The sequence below is a fragment of the Lepus europaeus genome, chromosome 7, assembly GCF_033115175.1.
Source record: "Lepus europaeus isolate LE1 chromosome 7, mLepTim1.pri, whole genome shotgun sequence".
Classification (NCBI taxonomy): domain Eukaryota; kingdom Metazoa; phylum Chordata; class Mammalia; order Lagomorpha; family Leporidae; genus Lepus; species Lepus europaeus.
Window position 1 is genome coordinate 30887534 of NC_084833.1, and position 20925 is coordinate 30908458.

Consider the following 20925-nt stretch of genomic DNA (forward strand, 5'->3'; position numbering starts at 1 on the left):
CAGGGGTTGTGTGATTCTGCTCAGCTAACTCCCAACAGGATGGACAGTCCCGAGAGCCCAGCCCCGTCCCTGCCCTGCAGCCCGGCAGGTGTCGATGGGAGAAATGGGGTCCATCCAAGCCTGCCTCATTGGCAGAGGCCGCTGGGTGGTGGCAGGTACCCTGGGAGGGAAGTGTGTCTGAGCAGATTGGAGGCCTCACCGGCTGGCCACCATGTGGTGAACGAGCGTGTGGTCTCTGGTCCTAACCAGAGGCACCGAACACTAGGACGGTGCGTGTCTGCCACACAGCAGCAGAGCTGGGTGACGTGCAACCAGCGGGCCGGGGAGCCACACCCATACAGTGGAGGGAGGCAACTTCATGGTGCTCTCGGTGTGTGGGAGGTAAGCCTGCTGGACCGGCCACCTGCCCTCTGGGTAGCCACACACTGGGGTGCCGTGGCCTGGGAAACGGGGCAGGTACACTGGGCTTCACAAGGCCAGGGCCCGCCCCACTGTGTGGGTAAGGGTGCAGGGGTGGAGGCCTGGGAGCAGTTTCCACTGGAATCCAGACCATCTTATCAACTGCCCTGGGGTCAGGCTAGGTACCAAGGACCGGTGACTGTGCTGCACGCCCTCCCCCTCGGCGTGGGACCATACCCACCTTTCTCTTTCTCACTCAGCCGTGCTATCCCCACGGAGCTGTTCCCAGTTGGAAAATTCTCATGTGGAATTGTTAAAACCATGCTGGCGGCCACAGGGCCTCGGCTCTGGGCGTGAGGAAGGGGCCATGCGTGTGTGAAGGGAACAGCTGAGGCCCTGTAGGGGCCCCTGTGCTCAGGGAGGGGGGAATGTTGGAGACCGCAGTGCGCTGTGCCTTCTGAGAAGTGGTGGTCTGGGGAGACAGCAGACTACACACACACACACACACACAGACTAACACACACACTAATTCCAAGCTGGTCCAGGCTGCGTGGGCACCAGGATGCAGTACTGGCTTGGAGGGTGGCTGGACCAGGAACACTCTCCGCTGCCCAGAGTGGACAGCATGAGCCAGGCAGAGGGACCCTTGGCCCCAGTGCCCCAGCACTGCGGTGACCATATGTTGTGCTTCGCCTGACACAGACCTGGCTCAGCCTGGTTGTCCTGACACCATGGGGAACAGCACTTCTGTGCCCTCCCATAAGAGATCTGGTTTGGGAAGCAGATGGTCGCTGAGCCTACTCACCTTCTCACCCCCAAGGTGCAGGACGCGGGCCAGGGACTAAGCTGAGCCACAGGGGGCTGCACTGTCTGGGGGCTTGGACTCCGTTCACCTGCCAGCTCAGCCGCTTACGATGCGCAGGCGCAGGGTGTGGACAAGCGACTTCCTGCTTCCCCATGGGTAGATGGGAGGGATGGCAGATCCAGCTTTCTAAGCAGGGAGAAGTGGAGCATCCCTAATCCAAAAGAAGTGCCAAATGCTGTGACATCTGCAACATTTAGAGCACCCTCCACTGACATGGCGCCCAACTGTAAGCTGCATTCCGATAAAAAGGAAGAGGAAGTTCAGGATCGTAGAGCCTCTTGGATTTCAGCTTAGGGACACTGCACCTGCAAAGTCCATGCAAATTTCAATCAAGTTCAGAACAACTGAACCCCTCCTTTCCCAGCATTCCTGGTAAGTGGTTCTCACCCCGCATGAGGGTTCAGTGAGACGCAGGCTGAAGGGACTCAAGACAGTCGCGGGTGCTTAGCACCTGCTCCATCCGTGTTCCTATGAGCAGTCCCGGCTCCACTGAGCCTGGCACTGGGGAGAGGCGGGGAAGAACTCACAGCGAATCACAGCGCGCTGCTGTTCTTGTGTATCCAGGCAAGCTGTGTCTAGCGCCTCTCGTCTGGGGCCCAGGAATGTAACGAGCCCAGTGCATTTGCCCTGCAGAAAGTCCAAAGCGTGGCCTCCAGCAGGATCTCCTGAGCCCCGGTGGTGACTGGGCCCAGGTCAGCTCCACGTTCTGCCGCAGCCTGGCTCAGAGAGGGTGAGAGAGGCCCAGGGGTCTGAAGAGAGAAATGTGCCCGACTGCGACTCCAAGCCGAGCCAAACCATCCTGGTTTACCAAGAAATTCTAGAAAAAATAATTAGTCCAAGATGTGAGCCGGACTAGAATTGCTTCCTTTGTGCCGGCACTGGAAGCCGCCTTCAGGGGCACAATGTTGGTTTTATTCTACGTGGATGTTTTGGCTTGGTTTCGGGGCCACGGTGGCTCTGCAGAAATCTCAGGGAAACCTGGCAAGGGCCTGAGCTGCCGGCGCTGCACAGCCAACCTTGACCTTCCAGAGAGGTCTGTTTGTGGAACAGCTTGGCGTCTCTGCAGATTCCCGACCATGTCACTTGCCACCCCTGGCCCCGGCCTAGACCGGGGGCGTGTAGGAGCCGTGTGTGTCTGAGCAGGGTGAATTCAGGAGAAATCACCCCACTCAACCCCAAGGCTTGGCTCTGGTTCCAGTAGAAGGTGGAGCACAGGGAGGGGAAGGATTTGGGGTTCAAGGTGGGCAGAGTCACGGCCAGCCCTTGCTGATCTCTGTCCCACCATTCCCTGGACTCCAAGAGGTAGGTGGGGCTTAGAGCGTGCTGGGGAAATCGCACTGCAGAGCGAGCCTGGGGCTGCGCGCACTTCCTGCACCCCCTTCCAGCCCTGGGGCCCAGGCCTGCACCCAGTTCCCTCTGTGTGGGTGCACAGGGGCTCGCCCAGCTGGGGACAGAGGCGTGCGGCTGTCTCGCACGCCCGGGAACCCAGGCCCCACTTGCCAACCTTGAGTCTCGCTCCAGGCCCCTGCCTGCCTCGAGGAAGAACAGAGCCTGCTTTGAGCTGGAAATTGGAGGCGTTTCCTGTTCCATGTTGTTGAGACGCTGCTGCTTACGGGGCTGTAATCCCAATAAATCATAGGCTTGCTGAGTGGGGCAGGCTTTGTGTGTTTTGTTTTGGTTTTTTCTTCCTCACCTCCCTCCACCCCCGCCCCAGACTGAAGGGACCTCTTAAAACCATGGCCTTAAGAAGCGTATTCGCCTTCATTTTTTAAAGGAGGGAAAAATGGCTTTTGCAAGCCTGGTCCTGTGGAGGGGCCGTATGAGACCCTTGGCCCGACACCATCAGGGCCACCTAGGCAATGAAAGGGAGCAGGGAAAAGAAACGGAATGACAGCCGCTGGGTCTGGCATCCCTATCTCTGCCCAGCGGCTGCGCCACCCTGAGTGCGGCCCATCCCCGTCTCGCAGCCCCTCCTCCGGCCACACAAGGAGTGGGTCAGATTTGCCAAGCTCTTCGTGTAGAAGCCAGGTTTCACCGGTGGATTCCACGGCCCCTCCCTCCTTGATAAGAGTCGCTCATGTCTGGGACGCGTGCTCCCAGAAAGTTGATGACCCTTTGATCTGTTTGCCCATGCATGCACTGTTATTCAGGTCAGGCACAGACATCAATGGGGGTGGGGTGGGACGTGCTCGAGTGGCCAGTTCCCACCCCCACCCCACCCCTGACAGCAACTCTGCGCACCCACACCCTCACTGGCACTCGCATTCAAGACCTACGGCCCCTGGGTCTCTGTGCTCCCCTGTGCAAGCCTCTTCAGTGCCAAGGCCAAGAGCCTGCGCTGCCAGGAAAGTTTCCAGCTCGCACTCCACATAGTGGTGGCGTTTGTTTGCTCTGTTTTATGAGCTGGGCTGCAGTGGGTGGTGGGCAGTCGCTGGCAGGCCGGTGCAAGCCTTGCATGTTTATACTCGCTGCCGGGGGCGGGGGGAGGGGAGGCTGGGAGCCGGCTGGACTTGACCAAGGCTGCAGCTGAGGCATCTCATGGGGCCGGATTCCTGCAGCCTTTTCTGCTGTTAGTGTTTTCTCTCTCAACAGCTACTAAACTAGGAATAATCGTTTATGTTTGTGGGGAATGTAAAGCACTTTGTGTACATGCTCCAGCTGTCTTGGAAGGCGGTGGTACTGTCCTTGATACCCATTTTGCTGATGGAACAGCTGAGGCTGGGACAGGAGAGAATCACACCATTTAACCTCTTCCATAGTAGGCAAACAGCCCCCAAGAGGGCTACAGAGCTCGTTCAGCTGTACGGAAGAAACCAGACCTTTCTCCCAGGGAGGATGCTGCAAGGGACGGGGGTCCAGGAGCATGCATGCAAACCGATCGCCGCTCTTCACCGCCAGGGCGCGTTCCCAGCCCCTCGCCCACAGCTGCCCGCCAGCCCCTGAGCAGTGTTGCTCCCAGGGCATCTGCTAAGGACCAAGGCAGTGGTCCTCAAAGTGGTGCTCCAGGGACACCTGGGGTCCCAGAGACCCGCTCCGGGAGCCCACAGGATCAAAGCCGTTTTCCTAATAAGACATTGTTTGCCTGTGCACTCTCATTTTCTTGCAAGTGTCCAAGGGAGTTTCCCAGGGGCCACGTGACATGCTCATGTCCTCACCGTGACAGCGCATGGGTTGTGAGTGAGCATATTCATGTGTTCTGACATTTGCTCAGTTTCCACCGCGGGCATAGAGAAAGCACACAGGCCGAAGCTCGCTGAGGTCCGAGATCATTTTTAAGTGTACAAAAAATTTTTTTGAGAACCGTACTGAGCTATGAGACCCAGCCAGAGGGAAATTCAGCAAGCGGAGGGTTCCCTCCACCTGGACCCGGCCCGCCTGGATCCGGCCTGCAGACGTCTGCACCGTGGCATAGCTGTGAGTGGAAGGAAAGGCGGGAAGCAGGACTGGCCTTCTTCCTTGGGAGGGAACAGAGCCGCAGGCTCCCAGGAATAGCACATACCTTGCCCCTCGAGGCCCTGTGACCCTGGGGTTACAGCCACGGCCCCTGCGGGTGGGAGTTTTTATAGGGATTTTCCAGAACGCCCAGCAGGGCAGCCCGCTCTCCTCGGCATGCCCAATGGACTGGAGGAAATTGCCAGAAAGGAAGCGGAGCCTGGACCTCGCAGGCTGTGCGTGCAGGGGACGTTACAGAGAGGCCCTGGGAACTGCTTATCAGTCAGCTTCCCCCAGACCCCAGGCCAGGGAGGGGGCTGGGCCAAGGGGAAAGGCCTGAAGCGGCCCCTCTGGGGACAGGCCCAGCCTTGTGTGCGGCCACAGTCACACCCAAGGGTCAGAGGAGCTGGGTTTCTCTGTGTTGAGAGCGGTAATCTGTTCAATTCAGCGATCAGAAGCCACTGAAGGTATTCCAAGCAGGAAGGGATTCAATGCAGGGAACTGGGCACTAACAGAAAAACTAGAGGAACTGCTAGGCTGAGGCTCCAGGGGTGACCCCAAGAACAAGCCAGGACTCGCCCAGCTGCCCCGGAGCTGTGGGCTGGAGCAGATACCCCTGGGGCTGCGATTCAGGGTTGAAGCTGGAATTGGGAAGTCTTTGCTGTTGCTTTCACCACCACCACTCCTGCCTCTGAAGCCCCCCAGCAAGGGGGAGAATTGGACATGGGAATGTTCTCCTGGGGGAGGGGGAGAAAGACCTCATAGCGTCAGGACCTGGTTTGCTATAATAACAAACAGAATACCCAGGTGACCTCTGCGTCATAGTTCTTAATGGTGGAGTTGAATTTGTGTCCAGAACCCCAGCTGCAGAGGATTCTGGGAAATGTAGTTTTTTGCCTTTCACATTACCAGCTAGGATGGTGGCGTGAAGGTGGAATGAGCTGGTGCCCCACAGAGGCCCGGGTTAGCGGGCTCGCATTTTCTCCTGTGCTGAGCTGTCAGAAGTGTGAGGCGGGAGAATGAAGATGCCATCTGATTAGACTTCCTGATTTCCCAGACTTCTCTGGTGCATGGTGGGGAAGGAGACGCCTACTTAGAGGTTAGCAGCCACTCTTGGCACTCCGTCTCGGCTTTTGGCCACAGCGGGGAAGAATGGCCAGCAAACTCCTGATCCCCTGTCTATTCATACCTCAATTTCCAAAGCTGAAGGTTTAAATAGAGCCTCCTGTGTGGATCAGAGGGCGGGCATGCAGCGGTTCTCAGGGCCTGCCTTCCCAGTTCATGTAAGAACTGGAAAACTGAGAAAGATTGGGGGGAATTCAAACTGCCACTCGTAATCGAGGGAGACCTGACACACAGCCCGAATTCATGAATGAGTTCTTGTTCCTTCCCAGGCTACCCAACTTCCCCCAGAAAGCCTGGGCGTCCCCCGTTGGTGAGTCAGCCCCATACCCTCGGAAATCCCACGTTCTTTTCTGGGCAGAGATACGACACGGCCCCACTGAAGGTTCCGAGTGCCTGTGGGTACATTTAGTCGTTCAGCAAATGCTTATCGAGGACTTACTGCGTCAGGCCCTGGGCCGGGCCTGGTTTTGAAGAATACAGAGGTGGTGTTCTTTTTGTTTGTTTTGGAAAGAGGGAGTCTGGAAGGCTTCTGGGAGGAGGTGGCACTGGTTTTGAGCCTTGATGGGTGAATAGGATCTCGGCAGGCAGTGGGGAGAGCTTGTCGCTCTTGTGAGCAGATGGGAGCAGGCAGGGTGCGTTTGCAGCCTGGAGCGTCCTGGTGCCAGGTTGGGGCTGCGTTGGGGTGGGATTCGAGGCATCCCCGAGGCCCCGGGCTGGTGAGGCCTGTGCCCCCCACCCCCGCCACCCCTCCTCAGAGCCATTGGGATGCTCAGTGATCCAGCTAGGTGACTGCAACCCAGTGACTCAGCCAGACCACCAGAGTCACCTTCCACGAGAACCACCACCTCCGAGGCCACAGCTATTTGGGGTCCTGCTTCTGTTTGAAATCAAAGCGGCCTTGGCCCTCGAGGTGTGGGACTTGTCCCTTTGAAGGTGGCCCAAGCTGAGGCAGTCTCCAGCCACTGCCTGTGGCCGGGTCACAGCGTCTCTGTCCTGGTTGGCCTTCTTTGCTGCCTGTCAAGGAGACAGCCGGAGTGCCCAGTGCTCCCAGGGAGTGGGGTGTGTCTGGCCGCCTGCCCCTGGCCTGGTGCCTGCTCTCCGGCTGGCTTTAAAAGGCAGGACAGAGGGTGGCAAGGCTGAGAGGCGGGGCCGTGGGGCTGGCTCTTGGGCTGTCATCAGAGAAAACAGCCTGGAGAGGCCCAGTTCCGGGGCTGCCTTGTCCCTTGGCCGTGGGGGCTGGCTGGCCCCTCCAGAACCGTGAGAGCTGTTGCACTGCGAAGGGCTCTCCCCAGGGCTCTTGCCAACAGAGACTGTCTCAGAATGGCCGAGAACAAGAGGAACCTTCCCTCCAGAGCGAGGGGCCCCGCCCCCGCCCCCTTCCCCCAAAGCTGTGGAATCAGAGCCAAGTGGGAGGAGGGGCAAGGCTCAGCTGGGGGAGAGGGCGGTCCCAAGCGGCTGTATAAGGCCCTGGGCACTGGTCACAGTCCGTGTGAATGGTGCCCCCTGGTGGCTCATAGGGTTGGCAACCCAGAGACCTTGCTGGACATCAGCTTCCAATCCTGGCTGCTCCACACGGGTCCTTTGTGCCACAGGGCCCCCAGGGACCAGGGCTCCCTGAGCACCAGGCTGGGGGCAATTGTGGCCAGGCACAGGACGTTGTAGGACTCACCTCCACCCAGGCCCCGGCACAGAAGGAATGACTGTCGGTGCACACAGATGACAACCCTGAGAATTAGGGACACATGCGTCACGTGTGAAGTGGCTCAGGGTGTGCCTCTGAGGTGGCGACGCTGGGTTGGAGCCTGGGTCTGTTCGACTTTTTGCTGTGCACCCCCCCAGGTGGTCTCAGGCCTGTGCAGGGAGGACCGTCTGGAAACCCCAGTGCCCCATGCTGTGTGCCCTGCCCCATGAGTGGCTGAGGGCCTTCAGTCCCACTGCTGCCCAGGACAGGACTTGCTTGTGCCCCTGACCACGATGCTGTGGGCAGAGGGACGGGTTCTCCGCCGCCACACCTCCAGCTGCTGCTGTGCCGCCAGTGCCCCCCCACACCTGTGTCCCCAAGGGGCCCCTCCACCATTCCAGGTTCACCCTGCTCGCGACCTGACCTTTCTCTCTGCCTCGCAGGCCCTTCATGCTGCTGCCGCCGCTGATGGAATGGATGCGCGTGGCCATCACCTACGCCGAGCACCGCCGCAGCCTCACCGTGGACAGCGGTGACATCCGGCAGGCCGCCCGGCTACTGCTGCCCGGCCTGGACTGCGAGCCCCGGCAGCTCAAGTATGGAACTGGGGAGGGAGGAGGACCCCGCAGCCCCTCTCTGCTCCCTCCTGGTAGCTGGTTGGGGGATGCTCAGAGTCCAGGGGCCGCGTGGCGTGCACGCCGCTCCAAGGACACCTGCTGCATCTGTCCAGCAGTGCTGGGAGCCATCGCAGTGGGGTCCTGGGCAGGAGCGCTCACATGGTCTGACTCTTGGAGCTACATGGAGGGGTCAGGGGTAGAAGTGCACCCTCTCCTTCCTCTCTTCCTGCCATGGCCACCAGCTTCTTGAGCACTTCCTGGGTGCAGACCCCATGCCGAGTCTCTCTTTCTGTGCACGATCTTAGTCTTGGCCACAGCCTGGGCGAGGACGTGGCTACGGTGCCCATTTTGCAGGTAAGGAAGCAGAGAGCCAGGGAGGAGCAGCGGCCTCCCCACAGACACGCAGGCGGCAGCTCGGCCAAGTCCCGGTTGGAGCACAGGACTGTGTGGCTCCCACGCCTAAGCCCCAGGTTTCCTTCCCAAAGTGCCGGTCCTGGGTTGGATGAGTCCCCTGCAGATGCTATTCTTGAGAGGGTCCCCTCTGGCCGTCCTTGGCCTCGAAGACCCTTGCACCTTTTTGTTTTTTAACCCTTTGGCCAAATCCCAGTTATGGCTTCCTCTGTCTCCATGGCAACCACCTGACCCTGTTCTGAAGATGAACTCCCTACACTCTGGCCCAACCAAGGCTCCAGGCCGAAGCTGCCTATCGGACATGGGTTGTCTACCCTGTGTCGCCACAGGTTGAGCCGTGACTTGCCTTGGTTAGGTTGAGTGGTTGCCCGTGGGATCCCAGGCCATGCCCTGCTGTCTCCGGTCCTCCCCAGGAAGCCTCGAGAAAAGAGGCAGAGCCAAAAAGCTAGAACGTGGCCACAGTGACCGTCTCACGGGCTGAGGTGCAGCCTGCTCTGTGCGTAAGGGACAGAGCCAAGTGCTAGAGCACAAGCCCAGGCGGGAGCCTCCCCCTCGGGGAAATCCCCCAGCAGATGCTTCCGCTGTGACTGATTCCTGGCAGCGGGCGGCTCCCGAGAGCCGAGCACCCTCCTTCCAGGTTTCTAGAAACATGGGAGTATGCGATACAGCGTGGTGCAGGCCATCCACGGCTGAGCCGATCATACTGCCCAGTCCTGGCCCAGTGTCACCTGTCCCGATAGGCAGGGTCCCCGCAGGAGGGGCCCACCCACACAGCCCCCCTCAGCCCCGCCTTGGTCTCTCCTGCAGGCCTGAATGCTGCTTCAGCTCATTCCGGAGGCTGGATGCCCGGGCGGCGACGGAGAAATTCAGCCAGGATCTGGGCTTCCGCATGCTCGGCTGTGGGCGGACGGATCTGATCACCCAGGCCATTGAGGCCCTGGGCCCCGACGGCGTGAACACTATGGACGACCAGGTGATTCCCAGGGCTAGGCGACCAGAGCCGGGGTGGAGGCACAGCCCCACCGTGCTAACCCCGAGACTGGCTGTGCTGGTGCAGGCCCCAGGCAAAGAGTCCCAGGGAGCAGGCTGATAGGTGGCCCTGGATCAGAAGCACCAACACGTGCAGGAGAGCGGGGCAGGTGCCCGCTCTGTGCCCGGCCCGCAGAAGCCCTTGCCTTCCTGGAGTGAACATTCCAGAGGGCAGACTGGTAATATAAAACGTGAACACATCAGGCCAGCATTGTGGCGTAGCGGGCTAAGCACCCGTCTGCTCCACTCCTGATCCAGCTCCCTGCTAATGCACCTGGGAAAGCAGTGGACGATGGCCCAAGTGCCTGGGCCCCTGCACCCACGTGGGGGACCCGGAAGAAGCTCCTGGCTTCAGCCTGGCCCATACCCAGCTGTTCTGGTCGTTTGGGGAGTGAACCACCAGATAAAGCGCTATTCTCTCTCTCTCTCTCTCTCTCTCTCTCTCTCTCTGTAAATGCCTTTCAAATAAATATTAAAAAAGAAACAAACACAAAATAGACTATATGCTAGGGAAAATGCTAAGGAGTAAAGTGGAGCACGAACGGGGTGGAATTTGCCATTTTACATGGAATTTAGCTGGAGTTTTGGTGTTTGACTTGTTTTTTGTTTTTGCCGCGAATAGCTGACATCTCGCTTGGTGTGGGTTCTCAGTGCTTCCTGGATTAATTCATTTAATCCTGAGGACGGCCGCCCTGTGATGCCGTCACTGCTGTTCCCCCGTTTTACAGATGGGGAAGCTGAGGTTGCTTTCCCGAAAGTCGTCCGACTAGGCAGGGGCAGAGCTGGGCTTGGAAGATGTAGCCTCTTGGCCGCATGGGATTCCCGTTTGCTCATTCGACAGCCTTTCGCTTGCAAACCTGGCGGGCCCACACAGAGGCCTGGGGGAAGCGCGGTGACAGCTGGCGGGTTAAGCCACCTTCTCAGACAACCTGACAGGGCCGTGTGTGGCGTGACAAAGCGCCAGGTGGATGCCAGGCCAGGGAGGCCTTCCTGCTGGACAGCTTTGACTTGAGCCTGAGCGGAGGGCAGGACGGGCATGGAGCAGAGAGGAGTGGGGAAGGCATCCTGGGAAAGGAGATAGAGATGGGGGAAGGGAGGGGCTTGCTGATAGATGGGGGCGGTGGGGAGGTGGCCGGGCAGGGCGTGAGGCCTCTGTCAGCACAGGTTCCGGGGCTTTGCAGAAGCTCTCCTCCCGGGAGGGTCGCCTTCCTCCAGTAGCTCAGCGTGGATGCCCACGGACTTCAACCTCAGACGGACCTGGGGTGGAGTCCACTCATGACAGCTGGGGCATCCGCCCTCCTCATCTCTAGGAGAGGGAGGTGGCCTCCTGAGCTACCCCGCCCCAGCCCAGGGAGGGACCAGGGCTCAGCTCTCAGGCCCCCAACTGCTCAAGCCTGGTGCACCCTCCTGGGGGAGCCTCCATGCGTGGGCTTCACAGTTCATGTCCTCCTGAGTTCCTGTCCAAGTACTACCTCTTGTGTGAGCTGGGCAGTCATTTCCCCTTGTCTTCTCTGCACCTGGAAATAAATAGGGGGGAACCTCCTTAAAGGAACAGACAGGTAGATAAAGGGGTAACGCACACAAACCCCTATAGCGCCATAGTTTCCATGCCTGGGCCTGGAATGGGTTAATACATGGCAGAGAGGACACTGCTGTGGTGAGCGCGTTGTTATTTTATTCAGTGAGCTTTTTTTTTTTTTTTAAGTTTTATTCATTTATTTGAAAGAATTGCAGAGCAAGAGAGAGAGAGAGACAGAGAAAGGTCTTGTACCCATTGGCTCACTCCCCAGATGGCTGCAACAGCCAGGGCTGGGCCAGGCCAAAGCCAGGAGCTTTATCCAGGTCTCCCATGTGGGTGCAGGGGCCCAAGCACTTGGACCATCTTCCGCTGCTTTCCCAGGCCAGGGAGCTGGATCAGAGGTGGAGCAGCTGGGACTCTCTGACCAAGGCCCAAATGGGATGCCAGCATCACAGGTGGTAGCGTTACCTGCTCTGCCACAGCACCGGCCCCTCCAGCGACCTCTTCATCAAAATAGCCATCCTGTGTACCCAGCACTTCAAACACATTAAATTAAGGCAACCCTGTGAGATCAGTGACGTTTGCTGTTTCAAGACAAAGACACGGAGGCACAGGGAGGGACAGGAACTTGCATGAAGCTGACAGCTCCCCATGGTGGCCTTTGCAACCATCTTTCCCTGGCTAGTGTCCTGCAGTGCCAGCCACCCACCCTTCTCACATGTCTGTCCAGCAGGCCCATGAGAGGCTGGCAGCGTGGGTGAGGGCCGAGCCTGAGGGCTGGCCGAGCCTGAGCGATGACCGAGCTGTGGGCTGGCCGAGCCCGAGGGCTGGCCGAGCCTGTGGGATGTGAGCAGCTGTGCTCTCTTTGCGGACAGTTTACCCCTGCCTTTGCTCACACAGGGGATGACGCCTCTGATGTACGCCTGTGCAGCCGGGGATGAAGCCATGGTACAGATGCTGATTGATGCTGGGGCAAACTTGGACATCCAGGTGAGCAAGCGCCAGGGCACTGCACCAGGCCCCAAGCCAGCAGATCATCCCCCGAGTCTGGGCAGCTGGGCTGGGTGCTGCGTTTGGGACAGCTGGTGGTTGTCTCTCCAAGCACTGGAAGTGCAGGGTGCATGGAGGTCACTGTTAGCAAAGAGCACGCCTCTGAACACTTGGGCTTTCTGTCCAACAGAGCCAAGGGGGAGATGAGTGGAGAGGTGAGCGGGAGAGGATGGCCATGATTCTGTGTCATAGAACCTTTGCTGTTTCACCAGCCGGATCCCCTGCCATCTCTTCCATTCCCAAATACTTCTAGCTCTGCCTCTCCCTGAGACATAAAATGCTCCCCGTCTGCCATTGCTAGCCCAGGGTAGACATCAACAGTTGAGCCTTGTTCACATGGAGCTCTAGGCAGACATTATTGATCAACTATAGAAAGTATTCACCATCCCAGAAGGGTACTTCCTTGGCTCAGATGCCTGTGTCACATGCCCAAGAAACACTGATCATTTATGGCATCTTCTAGGTTCCGAGTAACTCTCCCAGGCACCCCTCCATCCACCCCGACAGCCGGCACTGGACCTCGCTGACGTTTGCTGTGCTGCACGGACACATCTCCGTGGTGCAGGTGAGCTCCCACCAGGTGCAGCGTGTGTCCTCAGCTTCCCAGGTGGGCTGCACCCCAGGCACAGCCCCAGCCTCACCTGAGTTAGCAGCTGCCTGGGGCAGTAAGGCTGGGCTCACCTGGTCAGCAGGGTCGAGACCCACCTGAGTGGCCTCCAATGAAAGGGTTAGGGTAAGGATCTGTGTGGGATTTAGGAAGCAAAGCTGAGGTCCAAGTGGACAAGGGACCCACTGCGCCCTCCTGGCATCTCTGCCTCTCTTGGGCCGCCTCAGAGACGTGCCCAGTCCACTCCAGTTCTTCACCTCTGGGCATCTTTCTGGCCCTGTGCTTTGTGTGCTCTCTCATGTATCCCCCACCCTGGGACCAGCTTTATATCATGGTGGGCTTCTGTCCTAGGTCCACTCCCTCCCTGTGAGTGGGCTCAGACTTCCCATTTCCCCAGAGACAACACAGATCGGCACAGCTCCCCTGTCGAGCCAAGCCACATGTCACCTGCGTTGGCCTAGGGAGCTGCCATGAAGGTGTGGTGGTGGTTCTAGAAGGGGAAGCCAGGGTGGAGCGGCTGCCCATGCCAGCAGGGTACCTGTCACACGCTACCCAATTCCCAGGCCATTGGGGTCTGCAGGCCACAGCCTCCCAGCTAGGAGGTCCTAGTGCTGACAAGGACAGGGATCATGGCCAGGATTCATCACTGCCACCCCCATGCCAGCCCTCAAGAAGGACTCACTGAGTGGGCCTTGTCCACCGGCCACCACACCCGCCTGCTCCCCTGTAGCACTGAGGCAGAGCTCTGACCTCAGCCCAGACGAGGCCTGCAGGGCTGAGCCGTGGGCTTGTCTGGACAGATGCCCAGTTTCATCCCGCCAGGCAGGCCCCACCTCCACGGCCTCCACACTGGCACAGGCAGATGGGCCACCGGTTCCCAGCTGCCAGCCAACCAGCCCTCAGCCCTGCTCCCACACCACAGCAGAGCTGGGAGGTCAGCCTGAACTGGGACGATCTCCACGTGAGGGGTAGGCACGCCCTGCTTAGACTGCCAAGCTACCTGCTGTCCACGGCTTAGAAAGGCCAGGAGGTGAGTCCCATCAGAGCAGCCAGACAGGAAGGGGGAGCCGGAGCCGGAAGTCACCGATGAGTGTAACGCAGCCACCACCTGTGCCCCAGGGCAGAAACAGGCCCAGCTCAGCCAGCACTGCTTGGTATCTGTTCACCTTGCCCATCTGTCCCCGGCCAAGCCTGCCCTTGCTGGAAGGAGAGGCCACGTGCTGTCCTGGGCTTTTAGGGGGAAGTACCTGCCCAGGACCACTTACTCTTCCCTGGCCCATGCTGACACCTGAGGCCTCTCCCTGTCAGCTGGGGGTGACACTCTCTGTTGTGTTCATCCACCCGAGTTCTCAGAGCTTAGGTTCAGTCCCGGGCCACAGGAGTGGAACTGTCCAGAAACGTGGAGCCCGGGGCGGGTAACCTGCAGTTGGGGGGTTCCCATCAGGAGTGAGCCTGGAGAGAACTTCAGGCCCTGTCCACAGACCCCACCCCTGGCCCCCGGCCCCCTGGTCCCCTGGCCCCTTGGCCCCCGCTGTGCTGACGATGCACCCACCCCACTCTGTGCCCGGCAGCTGCTGCTGGATGCTGGTGCCCACGTGGAGGGCTCGGCCGTGAGCAGTGGGGAGGACAGCTGTGCCGAGACGCCCCTGCAGCTCGCCTCGGCCGCTGGTAGGTACACAGCTGCCCTGCCCGCCAGAGGGCTCCGACAGCCGACAGCCATGGGCTCTGTCCACCACCCACACCCCAGGCTGGCTGGGCACCTACTGGGGGAGGGAGGCCTCCCCTCACCGCACCTATTAGCCTTGGCATTGAGCCTGGCACCCAGACAGGACCAGCAGGGCAGGGAGGCCCAGGTGGGGTGCCAGGGGCAGAGTGCGGCCGGCATTCCTCTGCCATGTCACCCCGCCCAGCACAGACAAGCCTGGGGGTTCCTAGACCAGGGTTCAGGGTATGGAGATGCCCCCACCGTCATGTTCAGCTTCCCTGGTTGCCCTCCCCTTGTCTCCCAGGGAACTACGAGCTGGTGAGCCTGCTGCTGAGCCGTGGCGCGGACCCCCTGCTCAGCATGCTGGAGGCTAACGGCATGGCCTCTTCCCTCCACGAGGAGATGAACTGCTTCAGCCACTCAGCCGCCCACGGCCACAGGTACCTGCCGGGACACCTGCCCATGGTTCCATGGGGGGGGGGGGGGGCACCAAACAGCCTCTCAGGAGCCTGAGATGGGCAGAAGAGCTGGGCCTGGAGACCCTTCCAAAGACAGGGCCTGTGTACCAGTCAGCCAGGGAGCTGTGGGTCCTCCCGCAGCCCAGGGACCGCCAGAGGCTGGGACCGCACACACTGAGGGCAGTGGCTTGCTGGAACAGAGCAGGGCCTCCCAGCGCCCATTGGGACTGTCTGGTACCACTAGGGCTGTGGGCAGGGGAGATAGGAGAGGTTACTACAGGGCACCAGAGGAGCAGGCCGAGGGACCACTACTTCCGGTTCCCAAAGCCCATCCTGTGCTCTCCCTGGAGCCCCTTCCTCGGATACATTCTCTTCCCTGCTGCACCTGCACCTCTCCCCACCATCTCTGCCCTGGCCCTGCGTCCGCCCCACAGGGCCTCTGCTCCACGTGGCTCCACACTGCCTGGAAACCTCCCAATTGTTCATCTGCCTCTCCCTTTCCCTGGGACACAAGGGCCCCGCAAGTCCCCTGGGCTGGCAAATCAGCAGAAGAGGAGGAGCCTCAGGGGTCATCCTTGGAGGGAGGGGGTGATGCTGAGCCCTCACTCTGCCTTTGCGCAGTAGGAAGGCAGGAGCTGCTTGGCCCCAAAGCCACCAGGGTGGCTCCCCTGTACCCTGCCCTGGGTAGCCCAGCCGTCTAGGGACGGGGGTTGCTGGCGCCCTGCCTGGGAGGGGAAGACATTGCGTCTCAGATGCCCCACAGCAGCCCGTCTGGGCTGTGCAGCGCTGGCTGTAGCACCACCCACCCTCGGGCCTCGGGCCTCGGGCCTCAGCCTCCCTCGTCCCTCGCTCCACAGGAACGTCCTGCGGAAGCTCCTGACGCAGCCCCAGCAGGCCAAGGCGGACGTGCTGTCCCTGGAGGAGATCCTGGCCGAGGGCGTGGAGGAGAGCGACACCTCGAGCCAGGGCAGCGGCAGCGAGGGGCCTGTGCGGCTGAGCCGGACGCGCACGAAGGCCCTGCAGGAGGCCATGTACTACAGCGCCGAGCACGGCTACGTGGACATCACCATGGAGCTGCGGGCGCTGGGTGAGGCTGCGCGGGCGTGCACGCAGGCACACAGGGCGCATGCGCAGACACGCACAGGCCCGGGAGGGCCAGGGAGCGGATGAACACAGGGTGGTGGCTGGCGTACTCCTGATGGAGGAGATGCCCTGGGCCTCAGGCAGCCCTCAGCAGGGAGCATCGCAAGGTCACAGCCCAGCCCTCTGCCCTCAGGCCTTTCCTCCTTCCCATGAGCCCCTGCAGCACCCTGCAGCGTTGTCTCCTGAATCAGCACATCTGGATGGCGGGCTGTGGGCCTTCTGTGTCCTCCAGGGAGGCGAGTCACACAGACGTGGGTCAGGTCCTGCGTCAGGCACACTGTGTAACCTCCCCTCCTCTCCAGGTTCAGTCCTGATCTTGAGAGTGGGATGAGGTCACCTAACACACAAGGCCCGGCAATGTCATTCTCATCGCAAGGCTGCAGCACACATGTGCCCGGGCCGGGCCAGGAGAGCAGCAGTTGGCCTCAGTGTTTTGTTTTAAGATTTATTTTACTTGAAAGTCAGTTACACAGAGGAGAGGCAGAGAGCGAGCGAGCGAGGTCTTCCATCCAATGGTTCACTCCCCAGATGGCCACAACGGCCGGAGCTGAGCCAATCCCAAGCCAGGAGCTTCCTCCAGGCCTCCCATGTGGGTGCAGGGGCCCAAGGACTTGGGCCATCGTCCACTGCTATCCCAGGCCATAGCAGAGAGCTGGATCGGAAGTAGAGCAGCCGGGTCTTGAACCAGCGCCTACATAGGATGCTGGAGCTGCAAGCAGTGGCTTTATCCACTACACCACAGTGCCGGCCCAGCCTCGGTGTTCTGAGCTGTAAAATGGGTATCACTCGCATCTACAGTCAACACCGTCCCTGGGGAATGCCTTGGGTTCTTTCTTAATCCACAGTGAGGGCAGGGATGAGACAGTAGGAGTTTTTGTCATGAAGGTCCCACAGCAGTGCAATGACTTCCTGGCCCTGCTGACACGCTCCGGGCAGCTGCTAAGTGACTTTGCCCCCGGAAGGGCCATCTGGGTGCTGGGAAGAGCCCCCTGGGGTAGGACTAGGCCATTACGAGGGGCCCTCACCAAGCCCATGGGCAATGTGTATTATGAAAAAAACCGGCCGGCGCCGTGGCTCAACAGGCTAATTCTCCGCCTTGCGGCGCCGGCACACCGGGTTCTAGTCCCGGTTGGGGCACCGATCCTGTCCCGGTTGCCCCTCTTCCAGGCCAGCTCTCTGCTGTGGCCAGGGAGTGCAGTGGAGGATGGCCCAAGTGCTTGGGTCCTGCACCCCATGGGAGACCAGGAGAAGCACCTGGCTCCTGCCATCGGAACAGCGCGGTGCGCCGGCCGCAGCGCGCTACCGCGGCGGCCATTAGAGGGTGAACCAACGGCAAAAGGAAGACCTTTCTCTCTGTCTCTCTCTCTCACTGTCCACTCTGCCTGTCAAAAAAAAAAAAAAGAAAAAAACCACATATGAGTTTCAAAAATGGCTTACAGCCAAATCATCTTTTTAATTCCATTTTTTCCATGGACCTTTTGAAGTCCTCTTGGTGTGGGGACTGTCGTGCGTCTCTACGGCCCCCTGACCACCCCTCCAGAACTGCTGGCACCTCCCCAGCAGATACCCCAGAGCCTCCGCAGGCGCTGGCGCACTTGACAACCACAGGCTGGCCCGGGTTCCCCGTTCTGCTCCTCACCCGAGGAGCACCTGCAGCCCCTCTGAGCTGCCCCAGGCCTGCGAAGAGTGGCCTGCAGCTTCCGTCCCGTGGGCTTGCACCACCAGGGCAGGGGTGGCGGTGGGGGTGCCCTGTGGCCAGCCAGTGACCGCTGCTCTCCCCAGGCGTCCCCTGGAAGCTGCACATCTGGATCGAGTCCCTGCGGACCTCGTTCGCGCAGTCGCGGTACTCGGTGGTGCAGAGCCTGCTGCGGGATTTCAGCTCCATCAAGGAGGAGGAGTACAACGAGGAGCTGGTGACCGAGGGCCTGCGGCTCATGTTCGACATCCTCAAGACCAGCAAGGTGAGCCAGGCCGAGCGGCTCCAGCCCGCGCTCGGAGAGCCCATGGCCCCCAGCCTAGACCGGGGGATGCACAGAAAGACACGGGCACACCTCCAGCACCCAGACTCCCACTGCCCTGCGGCACAGGGCAGAAGCCATGGATGTGTCGAGGCTGGAGCCTGGCCGGAAGGACCATTTGGGGGAATCACTGATATAGGTGCAGGCCTCTCTCGCCAAGCCAGATCCACAGGAACCGCAGACAGGGAATGCTATAGAGGCACCTGCAGGTGAGCTACCACCCCTCACACCCCCCTCCCCGTTCACCTTGCAGAACGACTCGGTCATCCAGCAGCTGGCCGCCATCTTCACCCACTGCTACGGCAGCAGCCCCATCCCCAGCATCCCTGAGATCCGAAAGACTCTGCCGGCCAGGCTAGGTGAGAGGCTGCCCCGTGCTCCGCCTCCCTGCCACCCCCTCTCCGTCTCTTTATCGCTGGGCCCTCCTTCCTCAACTCCAAGGGCCACAGCCTGGCATCAGGCTCTGTGTTCCTCATCTGTGTGTGTGTATGTGTGTGTGTGTGTGTCTGCCTCCATCTCCATCCACCTAGGAATGGAGGTGTGCACTCCATTCCTAGGTGCACACCTCTGGGTGCACCTAGGAATCCCATGGAGGTTTCCCGAGTCCTCGGCCATTCTCCACCATTCCCCGTTTTTCACAGACCCTCACTTTTTGAACAACAAGGAGATGTCAGACGTGACGTTCCTGGTGGAAGGAAAGCTGTTCTACGCACACAAAGTTCTGCTGGTGACAGCTTCCAACAGGTAGGCATCCTGGGGCACCAGGTGACAGACATGATGGAGGACAGACGGCGACAGAGACCCCAGGGCCAGACTTCTCCGAGGGGAGCTCCGAGGTGGTGTTCGCTCTGGCCAAGTTACCCCTTTGGATTATCAGAAAATGTAAATGTGCCCTGGCCACAGGCATCGGGTCCCTGCACGCAGGAGGGCAGTGGGGACAGAACGGGGCTCAGCCCAGAAGGATGGGGAACGTCACCAGTGGAGAATTATTTTGGGACATGGCAGTAAAATGCCGCATCCATTGATGGATGGCGCTGCCTCTGCACGGTGTCGGCGTGAAAGTCAAGTTCAAGCCCTGCCTTACTTGGTCCCATTTGCTGCAGGTTCAAGACGCTGATGACCAATAAGTCGGAACATGATGGGGACAGCAGCAAAACCATCGAGATCAGTGACATGAAGTACCACATCTTTCAGGTCTGTGGGTCGCAGCCGGGGGTTGGTCCTGTCGTCCGCTCTCCCCTCAGGGCCCTCGGGGTTTGGCCGAGTCAAGGGCTAGCTCAGTGTGTCCGGGTCTTTCCCTGGGCAGAGGCGGCTGTGCCACTGTGAGGAGTTGTCACTTCAGGGCCTCTCCTGGGTCCTGAGCTCCAACTGCTGGACTCAGAATCCTGGCAACCTGCAGACAGACACCTAAGGACAGACACACTGCACATGGGGTCTGTGAGCACCTCCGAGAGCTTGCTGTGCCCCATCGCGCTCCCCCCTCTGAATCTGGGTGTTCACACCACGGTGTGGGTATGCCTGGTGCAGGCCAAGCCCCTTCTCCCAAGCATCCAACCCCAGCCCGCTGGCCAGGTCGAAAAGGTCACGAGGAGCCCGTCCGCTTGTAAAGGCTCACACCTGGGGCTTCTGCAGGTGTACTAGGCTTCCCTGTTGCTCAGCGGGGTCAGAGGCTCGGAGAAGCTGGGTAGGGGCCTGGATTCAAACTGAGGACAGGACAGTCATGTCTGCCTTTAGAAAGCTCAGTGTGGAGGGTGAGGGAGGGACTGGAGGGACGTGGCTACAACCAGGGAACCAGTCAGGAGCTGGTGAGGGGCCCCATGAGTGGGGGTGGGGACCAGGGCTGACCCCTGCCTGCGTCCAGGTGAGGGGAAGGCATTTGGGCGTTGATAGGCTCAGCAGCTGCTGGTGACCTCTCCCGGGGAAGCAGGCCTCACATCCCGGCTCACGTGCCCTCCCCCACCAGGGACACTTCCCCACTAGTTCTCAGCGAGTTGTGGCCCAGAACCCTGGCCTCCCACTGTGGGTTTCCTGGGCTCTCTGGGGACAGAGCTCTGCCATCTCAGGGCCCCCCAGCTTCTGCTTTCTGAGCCCCCTGCTTTAGGAGGGGTTGACCCAAAGCCATCCGTGCAGCCTGACAGTTTCCCAGCAGCCCTTGTGACACCGAGAGGGAGGTGGGGCGGGCATTGCTGGCTGTGGCTCCCAGAGAAGACAGATGTCCAAGTCAGTGCCACACACTGCCCTCTGCAAGCCTCGGGTGCTGGTGGCAAACTTCCCGGCTGTCACCTACCCAACACCGACCTGTCAAATCCATTCCAATATACAACTCGGTCTAGCCAGAGGATCATTCCAAGGTGCGGTCCACGTAAAGACTGCCGAGACCCCTCACGTTCGTTTGCTTCGTGCTACGCTTTTAAAACCCAATGTGTGCCTGACACGATGCATCTTAATGCAGACCAGCTGCCCCGAAGCCACGTGGCCAGTGGCTATCCTATCAAATGGCACAGATCCAGAGACTCACCAGGGTCACTGTCAACCAAACCCAGGCCCACGGAGTACGGCCTAGAAGGCCCCAACCCTGCCACCGTTCCCACATGGCTTTGGACCCCAGGCCTGTCTCCTCGTGGCTCATCCAGCCCCAGCCTGGCCGTGCAGGGAGGCAGGCACCCAGGCCATGCCACAGGCGGCCAGGTTGTGCAAACTCAATTCACCTCTGCCTGCCAGGCCCCTCAGCAAGGCTCCAGCTGCTGGTCTGAACACTCGGCACTCATGTGACCACCCGGTGGCTGGGCCAAACCAGCTCCCCAAATTCAGCCGGGGGGAGGAGAGGAGCAGGCACTGCTGCTGCTGCTGCTGCTGCTGGGACCCC

At 60.2% G+C, this 20925-nt stretch overlaps 1 protein-coding gene across 1 annotated transcript in view; it reads left to right on the top strand.

Moving 5' to 3' along the window:
* Positions 1-20925, top strand: part of ABTB2 (ankyrin repeat and BTB domain containing 2) — a 162533-nt gene that overhangs the window by 138091 nt on the left and 3517 nt on the right. The window contains exons 4-14 of the mRNA XM_062196319.1: positions 7946-8098; positions 9338-9503; positions 11979-12068; positions 12592-12693; positions 14307-14403; positions 14745-14880; positions 15756-15985; positions 17824-18002; positions 18313-18418; positions 18701-18803; positions 19163-19253. Coding sequence (XP_062052303.1) covers positions 7946-8098; positions 9338-9503; positions 11979-12068; positions 12592-12693; positions 14307-14403; positions 14745-14880; positions 15756-15985; positions 17824-18002; positions 18313-18418; positions 18701-18803; positions 19163-19253 — 1453 coding nt within the window. The remainder of the gene's footprint in view (positions 1-7945; positions 8099-9337; positions 9504-11978; positions 12069-12591; positions 12694-14306; positions 14404-14744; positions 14881-15755; positions 15986-17823; positions 18003-18312; positions 18419-18700; positions 18804-19162; positions 19254-20925) is intronic.